Here is a 15,259-nt window from a genome sequence, read left to right as displayed (position 1 = left end):
CATCTACTTTACAACGTATTTCATTAAACATTGCACATGACCTGTAGTTCTCATTCAACCAGACACTCGGCTGTCTCCATAAATTCCGACGTCATATGACCTCACAGTCTAGACAGTCTTCAAACTCAGTTTGAAGAGGCAGATCAACATTACAAGTGTAAGCTGTGTGTAGGTTTTTGATGGTACAACTGCGCTTGCCCCAACGGTCACATAGTAAAACATATTAAACTGTTTGGGATATTCTCCCATTTTGGAGATTGCTCCCAACCTGTTCAATATGATTTAAAAAACATGTAATGCAAAAAAAAATTAATAATAAAAGGATTCGAACCCAGGCCCTCAAACTCTAAACAGTTCCATACCCTCTAAGCTATCTTGCCACCAGTTAATGAACCTGCCTGTCCGCCATGACCCTTTCGACAAAACTAAACACATCTCAGTTCCAGTTCCAAATTAAAATTTGACATTGCAATGACAGGTGGTTGCATAATCAAGATATTTTTAAAAAATGCCACTATAACGAACCTGGAAGAATGCACTAAATATCTGCAATTGATGAAAAAATGTAATATGTCTTTATCAAGACTCTTCTCTCCATATATTCATTGTTTTCAAGAGTGTCATGTGCATCAATCTAAAGACACACCGTTCAAGCGGAAGTGCCCAGCAACAGCGACGGATATAAGTACGAGTAAAATAGTTCATAACTTTTTGCTCTTTAATTACAATACGATGAAGGTAATTAATTAAAATTGAAATTAAATTTGATTTTCAAAAAGAAAATATTCATTATGTTTTCCAAAGATTTAAGATACAATGGTATATCATCATACGCATTAATTTTAGTTTACCGGAAGTTGACTATTCCACAGCAACATGGACGATACATGATCCTTCACTTTTTCCGTAGCAAGGACAAATATCTGATTTTATGTTAAAGATGACTTACTCTTCGAAAATCAGACTAAGACTTAAATAAGTTTACTGATTAACACTTTAAAACAATGATTTCTGAAGCAGAGCTTTCACTAATGAGCTCAGAAGTGAACAAAAATCCAACCCTCCCACTCTCTGCCTCTGCTGAGGAAAGCAAACCAAAAGTGGAAGGGAAAATACCGAATGGCAAAATAAATCACACCAAGGACGAAAATGGCCGCATTGTCCATAATCATCCTAGAGATCAAGACAATTATAAGAGAGAGTTACTAGCTCAGTGCACATGTGATGTACATCATTCAAAGGAACTTGAAGTTGATGAAAGTTCAGAGCACATGCTCTGTGAATCAGTGCGAAGAATCCACATCGAACCACAATTACAAGGAGAAATTAAGGAAGTTGACGGAATCAGTTACACTGTATATGAATCAGAAAAACAAATGCCAGACATTATGAGGCTCATTACCAAAGATCTTTCTGAACCCTATTCCATTTACACATACAGATATTTTATCCACAACTGGCCAAAGCTGTGCTTTTTGGTAAGCAGTGAAGTACAAAATGAAAATTCAAGTACTTAAATGGACATTTTTCTGCTTATTTCGTAGCTGATTATGACAATAATTGCTTGTGCCTGTTTTTCCATTTTTTTAGGGAAATATTTCTTATTTGAAACGGTAATGGAAAAAAGAGGGGAAAGATTAATAATGCAATCAAATACCAAAAAACAAAAAAAACAAACTTAGATTGAATATTTGTATGTGATAAATAGGGCTGTAACAGTTCTATAAATTTTTGTGTTAGTGTTTTTGTGTTCAGTATTAATTTTTGATTGGGTTACAGATTTTTTAGCTCTTTTTTTGTGTTTTTATCATATCTATGTCAAGGGTGTAAACTTTTTATACAAGACCTTGGATCAGAAAACTTCACAATGTTTCAATATAATTTAAAGATCCATCGACATGATGGTACTGATGGTTCAAACAAATGAACATGATGAAACTTGATGATCTATCAAATATATGTATATGGACTATCATATCATGGAGATCAACAATAAATATGAAAAATATATGTACTGTCCATTCACACATTATATATTTAAATGGAATTTATATTAACTATTTAATTTATAATGAATTTACTGATTCAGAAAATATAAAATAGTTTCATTAAACATCTTACCATGTAGACAGTTTAAACTCCCTATTTATTCAGGATAAGGTACATGAAAATATCTCATAATGTCTGTCATATTCAGAGGGTTTTCATCAATTAAGTCATTTGAGATAATATTATTGCATGCACCAGTTAATAAAATTTGTGCCAGGCACGCACAATAACTGAAAAAAAAAAAACAGTCAAACACACCCATGTATAACCCATACTCACCGTGTGACATCATACTTCAAGATTTATGAACATAAAAGCCATGAATGAATGAATAAATAAATAAATGAGATGAGCATGCACAAATTATTATACATAGTAACACATAGTAAATAATGATCCTGTGACATCTGTTCATGAAATTTAATTCACAAAATTCACTTTTAAAAATTAACATAATGACTATGATAGTAGAATGATACTACAGGGCTGTATTGAATAATTAAGTATTGACATCAGTGGTTAGATCTACTAGGACTTCACTGAAATTTATATATTTGTAGGCTATGGACAAAGAGAAATGTGTGGGTGCCATAGTTTGTAAATTAGATATGCACAAGAAAATGGTACGAAGAGGGTATATAGCAATGCTGGCTGTTGATGCAGAGTACAGAAGGAAAAAGATAGGTGAGGTTTACTGTATGCAGAGACATGCAGTGGCGGATCCAGGAATTTCATAACGGGGGGCACAGTAGAAGGCAGGGAGGTCTGGGGTCTGTATTGAAGCCCCCAGTAGGTCTAGGGCAAAGCCCAGGTGGGGGTCCAGTAGTGTTGTACCGATAATCAGAAAACATCGATTGTCAACAAAAAAATGCTACCGATTCCGATGATTGATTATAATTTTTCATAATCGATCATCGGAAACATACTTCTAATACAATACATTCCGGAATTATCCATTTCAGGTTAAAATTTATTTCTTCTTAATGAAAGAAAATGGCGTCTGCATCTGATACTAACCAACTAGCACGAAGCAGAGGTATTAAGAGAGGAAAGGTGCATATATAGAAAGTGTAAAAGAAGCAAAACAACAAAGAAAATAATATATTATATATTTTATATATTCATGTTACAGAAATAATATGAAATAATTAAATAGTCTGCTTTTTATATACAAAACTATGACATCCGATTATAATCGATAAAATCGCATCGGAAGCAGTAACCGATTCCAACCGATGATCGATTATGAAAACTAACCGATGTCCCATCACTAGGGTCCAGGGGCAAAGCCCCCAGAAGCTGACAAATTCTTACAAATAAGAGATTTTTTCCCTTGATTGTGGATAATAGACATAAAAGTTCTACATACAAAAAATTCAAAGGGGGGGGGGGGGGGGGGGGGGATGTGCCCGGCGCGCCGGCCCTGGATCTGTCTTTGACATGGAAAAAAAAAATTTATTTCCTAGACAGTACATGTATTATATTCACTTGCTTTAGATCTTGTGCTTTCAAAAAAATAATGTACTGGACTTGTCATGATCATGAAACAAATGGATATGAAGACATATTAAAGATTTTATTCAGTATTGAAGTGTTCCCTTTCTTTCTTATGAATGTTTACTCTTTTTTTGAAGGGTCCCGTCTGGTATTAAAAGCCATTAGAGGAATGATAGCTGATGACTGTGATGAGGTATGCTATTAATTCTTGTCTTATCTTGAGGTCTGTTGGTGATATTGGAATTTCTGAAACAAGATTGTATTAGCAATATTCAGTTCAATTTTAATGGACAAAATATGATCATAATTGTAATAAATTTACCTTCTGATTTTTCTTTGGTATTCTTAGTAAATCCATCTTTTCTTCTTTGGTCATGTTGGTAGACTTTTATATCCATCCCTCATCCCTTCCCTTGCCAACAATGTTTGGATGTATATATGAGGGGTTATCAAAAAGTTCGTGGACTGATGCGATAAAATTAATACTATGTGGTTTATAATTACAAAATTTTTAAGGAACGTTAAACAACAAAAGTTTAAGAAGTGTTGAAAATTTTAGCTTGATACGTTGAGAATTGGCCAAATTATTATAAAATAAAAAAGGCATTATATGATCAATTGGTGCTGTCGATGTTTAGTTTCATGACGTCCGACAACGTCATTATTTCTCAATGCTTGCTCCTTCTGTCTCAATATACTTATCTTGATGAGATTCCCTGGAGTTTAGTAAAACCTAAAACCTGTCTTGTTTATATGACATAACAATGTCATGAACAGCTGATTTCAATGCACATAAAATTGTAAATGAATATTTACTTAGGAAAAGATCCTGGCTTGATTATGCCAGCATATTTTGCTTGTTGGAGTTCAATATAAAACACATAATCAACATCATTTTTTGACGAGGTTGACTTTTCACACCTTGACTACAAATCGACATTAACTGTTCATCTCTCATCTCTTTGAATCTCTTTTGGCATTTAATAACAAGTACTCTGGATGCATTTTATTTCTCTGTAGCCAGTTTAAACTTTCCCTAAGTCTATACCAGTTTTTTTCAGAGGCAAAACTTTATAGAATTATGGAAACCCCCCCCCCCCTTTTTGACGTCATTTTCAAGCCCTTAATTGTATAGACACTCCTTATGAAATATACGATAAAATTTCATAGAACATACAGAATGGGGTAAAAATTGCACATTTTGCGGAACAATTGTGTCCTATCACATGCCTGAATTAACGAAATTTTTAGATGTCAAGTGCTCATATTAAAAGAGTTTTTCTTGGTTACACTGAGGTTGAAAAAACATCATGTTTGCAGTTGCGCCGCCTGGACATGCCATTGCTTATAAAAACATTACTAATTTATTATAAAAATAAAACTTATGAATTGTGGTTTATTCTGTAGATAGAAAAGATGATGCTTACTAAATATATTAAAATACATTGATGTACTTAAAGCGGTTTTAATTTTATGGCGCTAGTCCACGAACTTTTTGATAACCCCTCGTATATATAGTAATTAACTTTCATGTCCATCTGCCTGCACCTCCAAGCAATACCGTAGTTCCCAATCCTAGCTTTGTAATGTTGTAACGAAAAACATAAGAAGTTTAGAGTGACTAAAAGATAGTGATGTCACAATTGTTGCTGACTTTTGATTAGCGGTTGTCATAAATGAAACAATGTGAATAAACAATTGTTATTTTCATAATCAAAAATTGCCAACGTTGGTAACTTTTCAATATATGAACTAACATTCCCTTTTTTACAACAACTTAACAAAAAACAAAAAAAAATAATGATCAAAGATAGTCCCTTCAAGATGGATAAAATGGTCAGATTTGACAGATCTATCCTTTTCCACGAAAAGTCAAAGTAAAAGCCTGAGACTTTATTCCTTGTAACAATGTACATTAATTGCATGATTGTGAGAGAAATATGAAGATCTCTCACCACAGCAACTCCTTTTGTATGAGTTATAATTATTACCTGCTAGTTTGCTTTAGATTTAACACTATCCTCCGCATATGTTTTTAATGCTGCATCAGTAAGGAACATTGCAATTATTTAAAACATTCAGTTTTCTATATGTGTATCCACTGTATGTTATACAGTGTGCTCCTGGGTATATAGCAGATAAACTAATTATGTGGTTTTGAAAGCTCAAATGAGTTTTTCTGATCACCTGTTGTCCATCTGTGTGTAAACTTTTTACATTTTCAACTTCTGGAGGACCACTGGACCAATTAAACTGAAGTTTGCACAAAGCATCCTTGCATAAAGGGGATTTTAAATTGTTTAAAATAAAGGCTAAGCCCCCGTCTAAGGGGAGATAATCAAGGAAAAAGATAAGGTTGGATCTTTAAAAAAAACTTCTCAAGAGTCACTGGACCAGAGAGATGAAACTTATGTGAAAGCTTCCTGAGGTAATGTAGATTGTAAATTGTTCTTATCATGGTCTCCAGGGTTGAGTGTGGTCACAATAGGGAATCAAAGTTTAACATTGTAATACATGTATATAGAAAATATATATTGTATGAAAGCTTCCTGGGGTAGTGTAGATTGTTAACTGTTCAAATTATTTTCAAATCATGTCCTCTGAGGGTAGGATGGGGACACAGTAGGGAATCAAAGTCTTGTATAGGAATATATATGATGAAAAAATATTTTAAAATCCTTTCAAGGACAGTAAAACAATGATTAGTCAAATTATCTCAGAGTGTACATTCAAGTTTGTTCAAATGTTTAATAATATAATTTCATTGGTAACTGCAAAGGATAAGATAGGTAAGGTACACATTATCAGTTCACAATACTCAATAATCATTTAATTAAAATTCATTAAAGAAACACTGGATAGACTAGGTAATGAAATGGTGTTTAAACACAAATTAACATCTTGAAAACTGACCAATTACTTCAAAGTCAATGCAGAGAGCCTTAATTATCTCCCATTCAGCTAAAATAGATAGTGAAAATAAATAAAAATGAAGACATTTTCAAATTTACACATATTTTAAATTTCTCCAACTAACTGATTATAGCTTTTTCTAACCAATAACCACATTCCAATTGAGTAATTGGTTACAAATTGCCATCCCTATTATGTAATTATTAAATTGACATTCCATGGATCTTTTACAAGATTGTATTATCCTTAGGTGACCATTTAGGCTCTTGGGCCTCTTGTGTGTTTGAATATAAAAATATAACAAACATAAGTCATTAAGATGGTATTGCCATTTATTTCAGGTAGTTCTTGAGACAGAAATTACAAACAAGGCAGCGTTGAGATTGTACGAAAACCTGGGCTTTGTGAGAGATAAACGATTGTTTAGATACTATCTCAATGGAGTTGATGCTTTACGGTTAAAACTGTGGTTAAGGTGAAGTTGATTTTAAAATGTTAGGGATGTAAATATAAAACCATCAAATTAAACTCCAAAAAACAATGATGTATTACTTCACTGTTATATGACTGTTTTAATAAAAGGATTGCATTATGTGAGCCATTTTGTTGCAAAGGTGTGTACTCATTTTAATGATACTGTGTGAGAAATAAAATGTCAGTGATTTTCTTGAAGTAAAATAAACTTTGGAATGGTTATCATTATTATTATATTTGACTTAATGCTGCTACATGCAGTATCAGGATGTTCATATTCAAGACAAAGAAAGATAAAAATATCCAATGGCTGTTGTATATTGCTGGACCAAATTTTTTGAAAGAACACTGAATAAGACAAAAATTTTCTTCAGTTATTTTATTTTTTTCTGTGTTTGCTCTGCTCTCAATTTGTATTGTTTAAATTGGCTATGAGCTTGAATACTGTTCATTATTTCCATATTTCATTACATAAATTTAATTGTGACTTTAATGTGAATAAGAAATTATTTTATTTAAGTATGATCTCACAAAATTATTAAGTTGGAGAGATTTTAAAAACAATGTTTTGGTCATCTGCTGAAAAGATAATGTGCATTGTAGGAATTATAATGTCCATGTCAGGGTTATGGTAAAAATATCATGGGCGGGTTTTTATCTGATTTCTTTTTAGCTCACCTGAGTTGAGTGAGCTCAAGTGAGCTTTTCTGATCACATTTTGTCCAGCATCCGTCTGTCTGTAAACTTTTCACATTTTCAACTTCTCAAGAAGCACTGGGCCAATTTCAATCAAACTTGCCACAAAGTATCCTTGGGTGAATGAGATTCAAGTTTGTTCAAATGAAGGGCCACACCCTCTTTCAAGGGGAGATAATTAGGAATTAGTGAAAAAATAATGGTATCCTATTTATATGGAAGCATCCTCAGGTGTTGTAGATTCAAGTTTGTTCAAATCTTAACCCCCAGGGGTAGGGTTGGGCCAAAAGGGGGAATCAAAGTTTTAAAGAGAAACATATAGGAAAAAACTTTAAAAACCTTTTCTCAAGAACAGCAAAGCCATGATTGTTCATATTTATGTGGAAGCATCCTCAGGTAGTGTAGATTCAAATTTGTTCAAATCATGACTCCCGTGTATAGGGTGGGGCCACGATGGGGGAGCAAAGTTTTACATAGGAATATATAGGAAAAAATCTTTTTCTCAAGAACAGAAAAGCTATGATTAGTCATATTGATATGGAGGCATCCTCAGGAAGTGTAGACTCAAATTTGTTCAAATGAGGGCTGGGGGGTAGGGTGGGGCCACAGTGGGGGATCAATTTTTACAAATGAATATATAGGGAAAAAATCCTCTGATCAAGAACAGCAAAGCCATTTGTTATATTGATATGGAAGTGTCATCAGGTAGCTTACAATTCAAGCCCCCCCCCCCCCCTCCCCATGTAAACTTTCATACTGAACTGATCTTTTCTTATTTTCCTAGCCAATGTGCTCAGTTGAGCGATGTGGCCCATGGGCCTCTTGTTTATATACATATGCCTTTTCTAAAGATATAGATGATTTCTGACACACACCCCCCCCCCCCCAAAAAAAAGAGAAAAATTTAAAAAGTTGATTTCAATTTTGACTTGGACGTTGGGATGCGAATTTTAAAATTGACATTCTGAGGCCTTATAGTATTGTTGGTATTGTTGAAAGTAAATTAAGTATCAATATTATGAGTAAAATATATGGTTAATTAACAGACGCCAGGCTTTAAGTGGGGGAACGCATATAATACAAAAACTAATACATGTATCTGAAGCGAGCAACAACAAAAAAAAAACGCCGTAAAAGGAAGGAGTTTACAATGCCTGGACCTGTAGCTCTCTGGTTTGTCTGATTTTTTTCAACCATAGAGCTACAGTTCTGCAGCTAGGTTGGTACGATGGAGCGAAAGTGAACATCGCTTCATCGTCATCGGGCTATCGTGTCATCGCATTGTTGTGCCATTGCATCATCGTCTTCGCGCTGTCGCACCATTGATTCGTAATTGCACTATCGACCCAAACCTCGATGGTGCGATGATGCGATAGTGAACTACTGGCCCTATCCGAATTCCATAATTTTTAAGGACATTCGCACAAAACGAACGTTGTCAATGGTATCCGATTAATAAATCGTCCGACTACGGTATGTAAAACAATAAAGGGTTTAGGTTTAATGACATACGCAACGTACCTTACTTACTGATATTTTTTCAAGATATTCTGAATTTAAGATTATAGTGCCAACAGATGTTCGTAGACAAAAACTCAGCATGCATTACCAGGGGTTTTGAAAAGATATCAATAGGTGAAAATTCTTGTATAATTCAAAGAAAAATATACATAATTACTAAACATATATTCTGGATGTTTTGTTTACCCAAACTTGTTTTAGAAGTGTACAACAGCATATATAGACATTAAAATGTAGCACACAGTTCCTTTAAGTATTGGAACTCTTCAACTCCAGGGGAAAAGACAATAAAGTTCAAACTACGTTGCTTATGTCCTTTATACTAATGAATAAAACCTTTCTTCTTTTCTTTTTATGGAATCCGATTTTTTTCCATATATTCCCCATCAGAACTTAAATCTCCTAGCATGCTGCAATCCTACCCCAGTGCTATGATTTGTACAAACTTGAATCTGCACTACGAGAGGATGATTGCATTTTGATATCACTTATCACAACCCTTCTGTTTTTGAGAAGTTTTTTTTTTAATTCCTAGATATTCCAATGTACAACTTTGATCTCTATTGTGGCCCCACCCTGCCCCCAGGGGCCAGATTTAAAAAACACACACAAAGTGGTCATTGAGCCAGTTTTCACCTATTGGTTGAAACGGTATCACACGTTGAAGGGTTTTCCATACTAAATAATATATCATTGTTTTAAAATATTCTGGTGTAATGCAGGTACATAGACAAACGCGTTGAAGTTAATGAAAATTTTTGTAAGATGTAATAGTAATTAATAAATGTCTTTAGAATTGTTAAAATGATTCATAGTTTTTTTTTCTTACATCACATCGTTAAAAGTATGCACAGTGACGGATTTTATCACTTGAAGTTCTAGTATTAGTGCGAATTAGAAAGGAAGTTTTCTTTGTCATCGATTTATTCTGTAACTAGAAATATGTCCATAGGCCATGAATGCCCCGCCGAGGGTATATTAGTAATGCAACATTTTAACACAAATTGAGAAAAGTGAGGTCAAGGTCAAAGGAAAGGTCAATGTCAAAAAATATTGATTCAGTTGAATAGCTTACATCAGTATGTATCAGCATATGAAGTTTGGCACTAATTTAAGAAAAGTGAGGTCAAGGTCAAAGAAAAGGTCAAGGTCAAAAAATTGTTGACGCAGTTGAAAAGGTTACATCAGTATGTATTAGCATATGAAGTTTGATAAAAATATTATGAATAGTTTCTTTAAAACTGAGATAAACACTAATTTAAGAAAAGTGAGGTCAAGGTCAAAAGAAAGGTCAAGGTCAAAAAATATTGATGCAGTTGAATAGCTCTTATCAGTATGTATCAGCATATGAAGTTTGACACTAATTTAAGAAAAGTGAGGTCAAGGTCAAAGGAAAGGTCAATGTCAAAAAATGTTAATGCAGTTGAATACTTCTCATCAGTATGTATCAGCATATGAAGTTTGATAACACTATCTTGAATGGTATCTTTAAAACTGAGCTAAAAACTTATTAATTTAAGAAAAGTGAGGTCAAGGTCAAAGGAAAGGTCAAGGTAAAAAATATTGATGCAGTTGAATAGCTCTCATCAGTATGTATCAGCATATGAAGTTTGTTAAAAATATCTTGAATGGTTTCATTAAAACTGAGCTAAACACTAATTTAAGAAAAGTGAGGTCAAGGTTAAAAGAAAGGTCAAGGTCAAAAAATGTTGATGCAGTGGAATAGCTTACACCGGTATGTATCAACATGTGAAGTTTGATTATACTATCTTGAATGGTATCTTTAAAACTGAGCTAAACACTAATTTAAGAAAAGTGAGGTCAAGGTCAAGTGAAAGGTCAAGGTCAAAAATGTTGATGCAGTTGCATAGCTCTCATCAATATCTATCGGCATATGAAGTTTGATTACACTATCTTGAATGGTATCTTTAAAACTGAGCTAAACACTAATTTAAGAAAAGTGAGGTCAAGGTCAAGTGAATGGTCAAGGTCAAAAAATGTTGATGCAGTTGCATAGCTCTCATCAATATCTATCAGCATATGAAGTTTGATGAAAATATCTTGGATAGTTTCTTTGAAACTGAGCTTTGAACAGAGCTAAACGCAAAGTGTGACGGAAGGACAGAAGGACGGAAGACGGACATGACAAACACTACATGCCCCGGCCATATTCATGGCGGGGCATAAAGATCGCCATCTGCAATGACTTCAGGGTTTTGTATTATTTCAACAAAAATTTGGGATAAAACTTTAATTATTGAAATAATTTATTGTAAAAATACAAGAACAAATGACCAGCAACTCTTTCCAGAACAACAATAGCATGAGTGGTGGCTTCATCAACCTGACAAAGAAATTGTATTTCAATAAGTAAGGAACATCAAATCAGTTGTAATCATTGCTGCACTGACTGTTTTAAAAATTGTCTTTTACCTGCATAAGTTGCAGCTCCCAGAGGATAGTAGCCAGTGTTAGATCCTGTTCCGAATGAACCAATGGAACCGATGGCAGAAGCTAAAGAGGTTCCTCCCAAGGCGGCGACATTGCTTGCTGCTGGGACTGCTGCCCCAGTCGATACGACACCCCCGGTAGACAACCCGCTTGTAGCGTAGGCAGGGTAACTAGCACCAGTATAATAACTACCGCTGTACATAGGGTAACCTCCAGAGTAATATCCCCCACTGTATGCAGGATATCCGCTGCTGTAGTATCCTCCAGAGTAGGAAGGATATCCACTGTAATATCCTCCATACGACATACTGGGATAGGACGATGCATATCCTCCATACGACATACTGGGATAGGACGATGCATATCCTCCATACGACATACTGGGATATGATGTTGCATATCCTCCGTAATATCCACCTAGACCGCCTCCGTATCCCAATCCTCCATATCCCATGGCACCCATGCCGCCCCCATACCCCCATCCTCCGTATCCCATATTGCCCATGCCACCATACCAGTTTCCGCCCCAGGATCCGCCGCCACGTTTACCGTATCCTTTGAACACTGAAATTATGTCGCCGAAATGCTGATAATTATCAATTCTTACAAGTAAGTTAGATTGTAATAAATATTACATAATAAAATTTTACCCACTCAAATTTCACAAAAATAACGGAACACGGGCCCGAAGTACCCGGGGCGGGGTTGGGGGACTGTAGTTTTGATTTGTAAATTTTCACTTGGATGCTGCATCCCCCCTTTCCACTTTTTGTTGCTGTACGATCGAACACTGGTTAATACCAGCATTAAAAAAAAATACAAGTAATTGTAACGAAAAGTTAGTCAAAGGTCCAGCCCCCCCCCCCCCCTCCCCCGATATTGTTTGTATTTTCATACGTATGTCTAGTAATGCATTTTTTTAAATCAGAGACTTACTACGCCTTGGTTGAGGGCGTCTTTTATATCCACCAGCCTCCACAGAAGCTATGATTGCCAACACCAACAGCACGAACAGGAACTTCATTTTCACCTGAAAGTTTAGAAAATGGAACTGTAATCTTTTTGTTTCTATAACTTTTATATATACTATAAAACGTACGGAAGGATTTCTTTCTAATAACTTTTTTTTTCGAGAATCGGATTAAAATTTATAACATCATTTGAGTTATAAAACAAGTTTTGAAAGATAAATGTGTCATCAATAAAAAAAAATATTAAAAAAAAAATAACAATTTACATATTCAGTACATCGATTATCGACTGGTTAAAGACTTTTCATTTCTGAGCTCTAATATCTTAACTATAAACTAAAGGATAATCATGAGACAGACCGAGAAAAACATTTCATTAATGAAAAAAAAAATACTTTGCATTGACATACTTTATATTTTAAATCTGACATTAATTACAAATTGAAGATAATGAAATGCACACCAAAATGAATTTAATTTTAAGCAACAATATATATCATGAAACAATTGTTAATTAAGCCAGTGTCCTACCCCCGTGCAGACTTGTGGTCCTAAAAAGATTGAGTCAACTCCTGTACACGCGGACATTAAACATTTGCTTCTTATACTACACGTAATACCACGTGGAGATACCCACGATTTTGATTGGCCATGTCGTAATAAATGTGTTCGATAAGAAAGTTCTGTATAATTGCGGTGATTTGATCGATGGTTTGTTACTATGTTACGTGATGTTTTGTCAAGAACGTGTATTGGTCAGGGTACTGGTTAGAATGGTGACCCGAAGTGAGTAAGTATACCGGGAAATAAACGGCGACAAAGACATCTATCGGATCTATATTTAACAGAAAAAACATTTTAAATCAGTACGTTTCTATAGTTAAGACTGTAAATTTTTCATATTTGAAATTTTCAATGAAATGCAAATGAAATTATATTATTTTTTCGATCATCGTTACGAAGGACTATGAGTGCTAGGCATGCATTGTTGTGTTTTCATTGTCGTAAATGAAAAGGTTAATATTTTGGCAATCGGTTGATATCATTAACTTCAACTGTTCAGTGCTCATGGGATAAGTACATTAGTGTTGTTGTATTGGTCTCATCCTGATCTTTTTCTTTTTAAATGTAAAGGTAAAATTTTGTTTTCAACAGAAAGGAGTAAAGCAAGTTGCTTATCGCCAGATCACTTGGCCGTGTAATTTATTTCTGTCTAATTACTGGTATATATACACACACCACTGTGTGATACTGTCCATGACCAAAGTCCCCGCAGGTGATGTTACATGTATTTGTGCATAAAGAGTTTGAAATTCAGCCATGTTCACCCTCTACTATATTAGATGATATAACTTATTCACATTTCCTATGTAATAGAGATATCATTTTTGCATATTCATGATTCAACGTAGTTTGGACCAATATACATGTGTCCAACCAGGGGTCATTGTCTATTAAGTGACCCAGCTAACCCTTCACGTCTTCTCCCGATTTGTCCATATTTGCCCTAGAGTAGAAATGTACAAGAATTTATTTTATCTCAGGTTACAGTTTTGATAACATATGTGTGTTAATTATTCCCTTATTTTACCGTTGATACATGTAAGTATATTAAATGATGGGCTTCATTTTTATGAAACTGTTGATATTTCATGCAAATGATACTATTATTCTGTCTCAAACGCCAAGTAATTTACAATATGCATCACATGAATTTTCCGTGTATAGTAAAAAGCGGAAACTTCAAGTAAATATTTATTTAACTTAACAGCATATTGCTTAAATATGCATTTAAGGAGGAATTCATAAAAATTATTTTATCTTTTAAAAAAATGTCTAACAGACTCTTTTGACATATTTTATTTATAGATATTTTTATTATGCATAGATTCTACATCAACTAAATATTTTCTCTATTTCTTATAAAAAAAAAAACGATTGCCCTTTTCGCATTAACAATAAATAATCTATATTAGAACCTCTGTTTGAAAGATTTTATGGAGAAGCAGGCTCTTCCATCAATGTATCTACGACCCAATTATACAATATTTTACGTTCTTTCCCTGAATTGCTTATGCAGATATAAATATAAAAAAATTCGTATTTGTTAATACAGGGAATAACGATTGCTATCATTGCAGAAAAAAGGACGACTGCACTTAGGACTGATTTTTTTTTCGGTGGCTTCTGTAACTTCCATGCCTTACCTAATTCAACTCCTTTTCACGTCAATTTGAAATGATTGATGACTGTGATGCAATAAAATAAGTTGTTCTTTTTTCGCCCTCGCTGCTTTGGAAATTACATTGTCTGATCTATACTGGTAAATATGCAGGAGAGGTGGAGCTAATACTGTAAGAATGATTTTTTTTTTTTCCCATATATGGCACCAGGTTTCAACAAAGGTTTCAATAAGAGCAAAAAGATGTAGAAGAAGAAGATCGTAAATCAATGCCTGACAATTTTACATGTTCGAACACAATTCCCTAGTAGATCAGTCAGGAAAGAACATAACATTCAAAACTCATGCTACCCTACAAGTCGCGTGACAAATTAAGTATTCACAATGTTATGCCCTGTTCACACGGAGATTTTAATTCGCAGTAAATTAATGCGAAGTAATGCCCTGTTCACACGGAGAGTTTAATTCGCAGTAAATTAATAGGAAATAAAATAATGCGAATTAA

General features: G+C 34.2%; 2 protein-coding genes across 2 annotated transcripts; one reads left to right on the top strand and one right to left on the bottom strand.

Annotated features, from left to right (window-relative positions):
- The first annotated feature begins 858 nt into the window (after positions 1–858).
- On the top strand, positions 859–7,155 carry LOC133183552 (N-alpha-acetyltransferase 30-like). The gene is made up of 4 exons (XM_061318494.1): positions 859–1,478; positions 2,610–2,733; positions 3,684–3,739; positions 6,801–7,155. Exons 1-4 carry the CDS (start codon positions 1,005–1,007, stop codon positions 6,936–6,938), a joined length of 792 nt encoding a protein of 263 aa, XP_061174478.1. The 5' UTR covers positions 859–1,004; the 3' UTR covers positions 6,939–7,155.
- Positions 7,156–11,489: 4,334 nt separating this feature from the next.
- Positions 11,490–13,200, bottom strand: LOC133182616 (keratin-associated protein 6-2-like). The gene is made up of 4 exons (XM_061317463.1): positions 13,104–13,200; positions 12,538–12,631; positions 11,584–12,165; positions 11,490–11,494 (listed from the first exon to the last, which is right to left on the bottom strand). Exons 1-4 carry the CDS (start codon positions 13,158–13,160, stop codon positions 11,490–11,492), a joined length of 738 nt encoding a protein of 245 aa, XP_061173447.1. The 5' UTR covers positions 13,161–13,200.
- Positions 13,201–15,259: the final 2,059 nt, after the last annotated feature.

This window comes from Saccostrea echinata, unplaced genomic scaffold (genome assembly GCF_033153115.1).
Source record: "Saccostrea echinata isolate AGI-Se365-2 ecotype Australia unplaced genomic scaffold, CSIRO_AGI_Sech_v1 ptg000009l, whole genome shotgun sequence".
Classification (NCBI taxonomy): domain Eukaryota; kingdom Metazoa; phylum Mollusca; class Bivalvia; order Ostreida; family Ostreidae; genus Saccostrea; species Saccostrea echinata.
The sequence above is the reverse complement of the archived record's forward strand: the minus strand, read 5'-3'. Positions and strand labels throughout refer to the sequence as shown.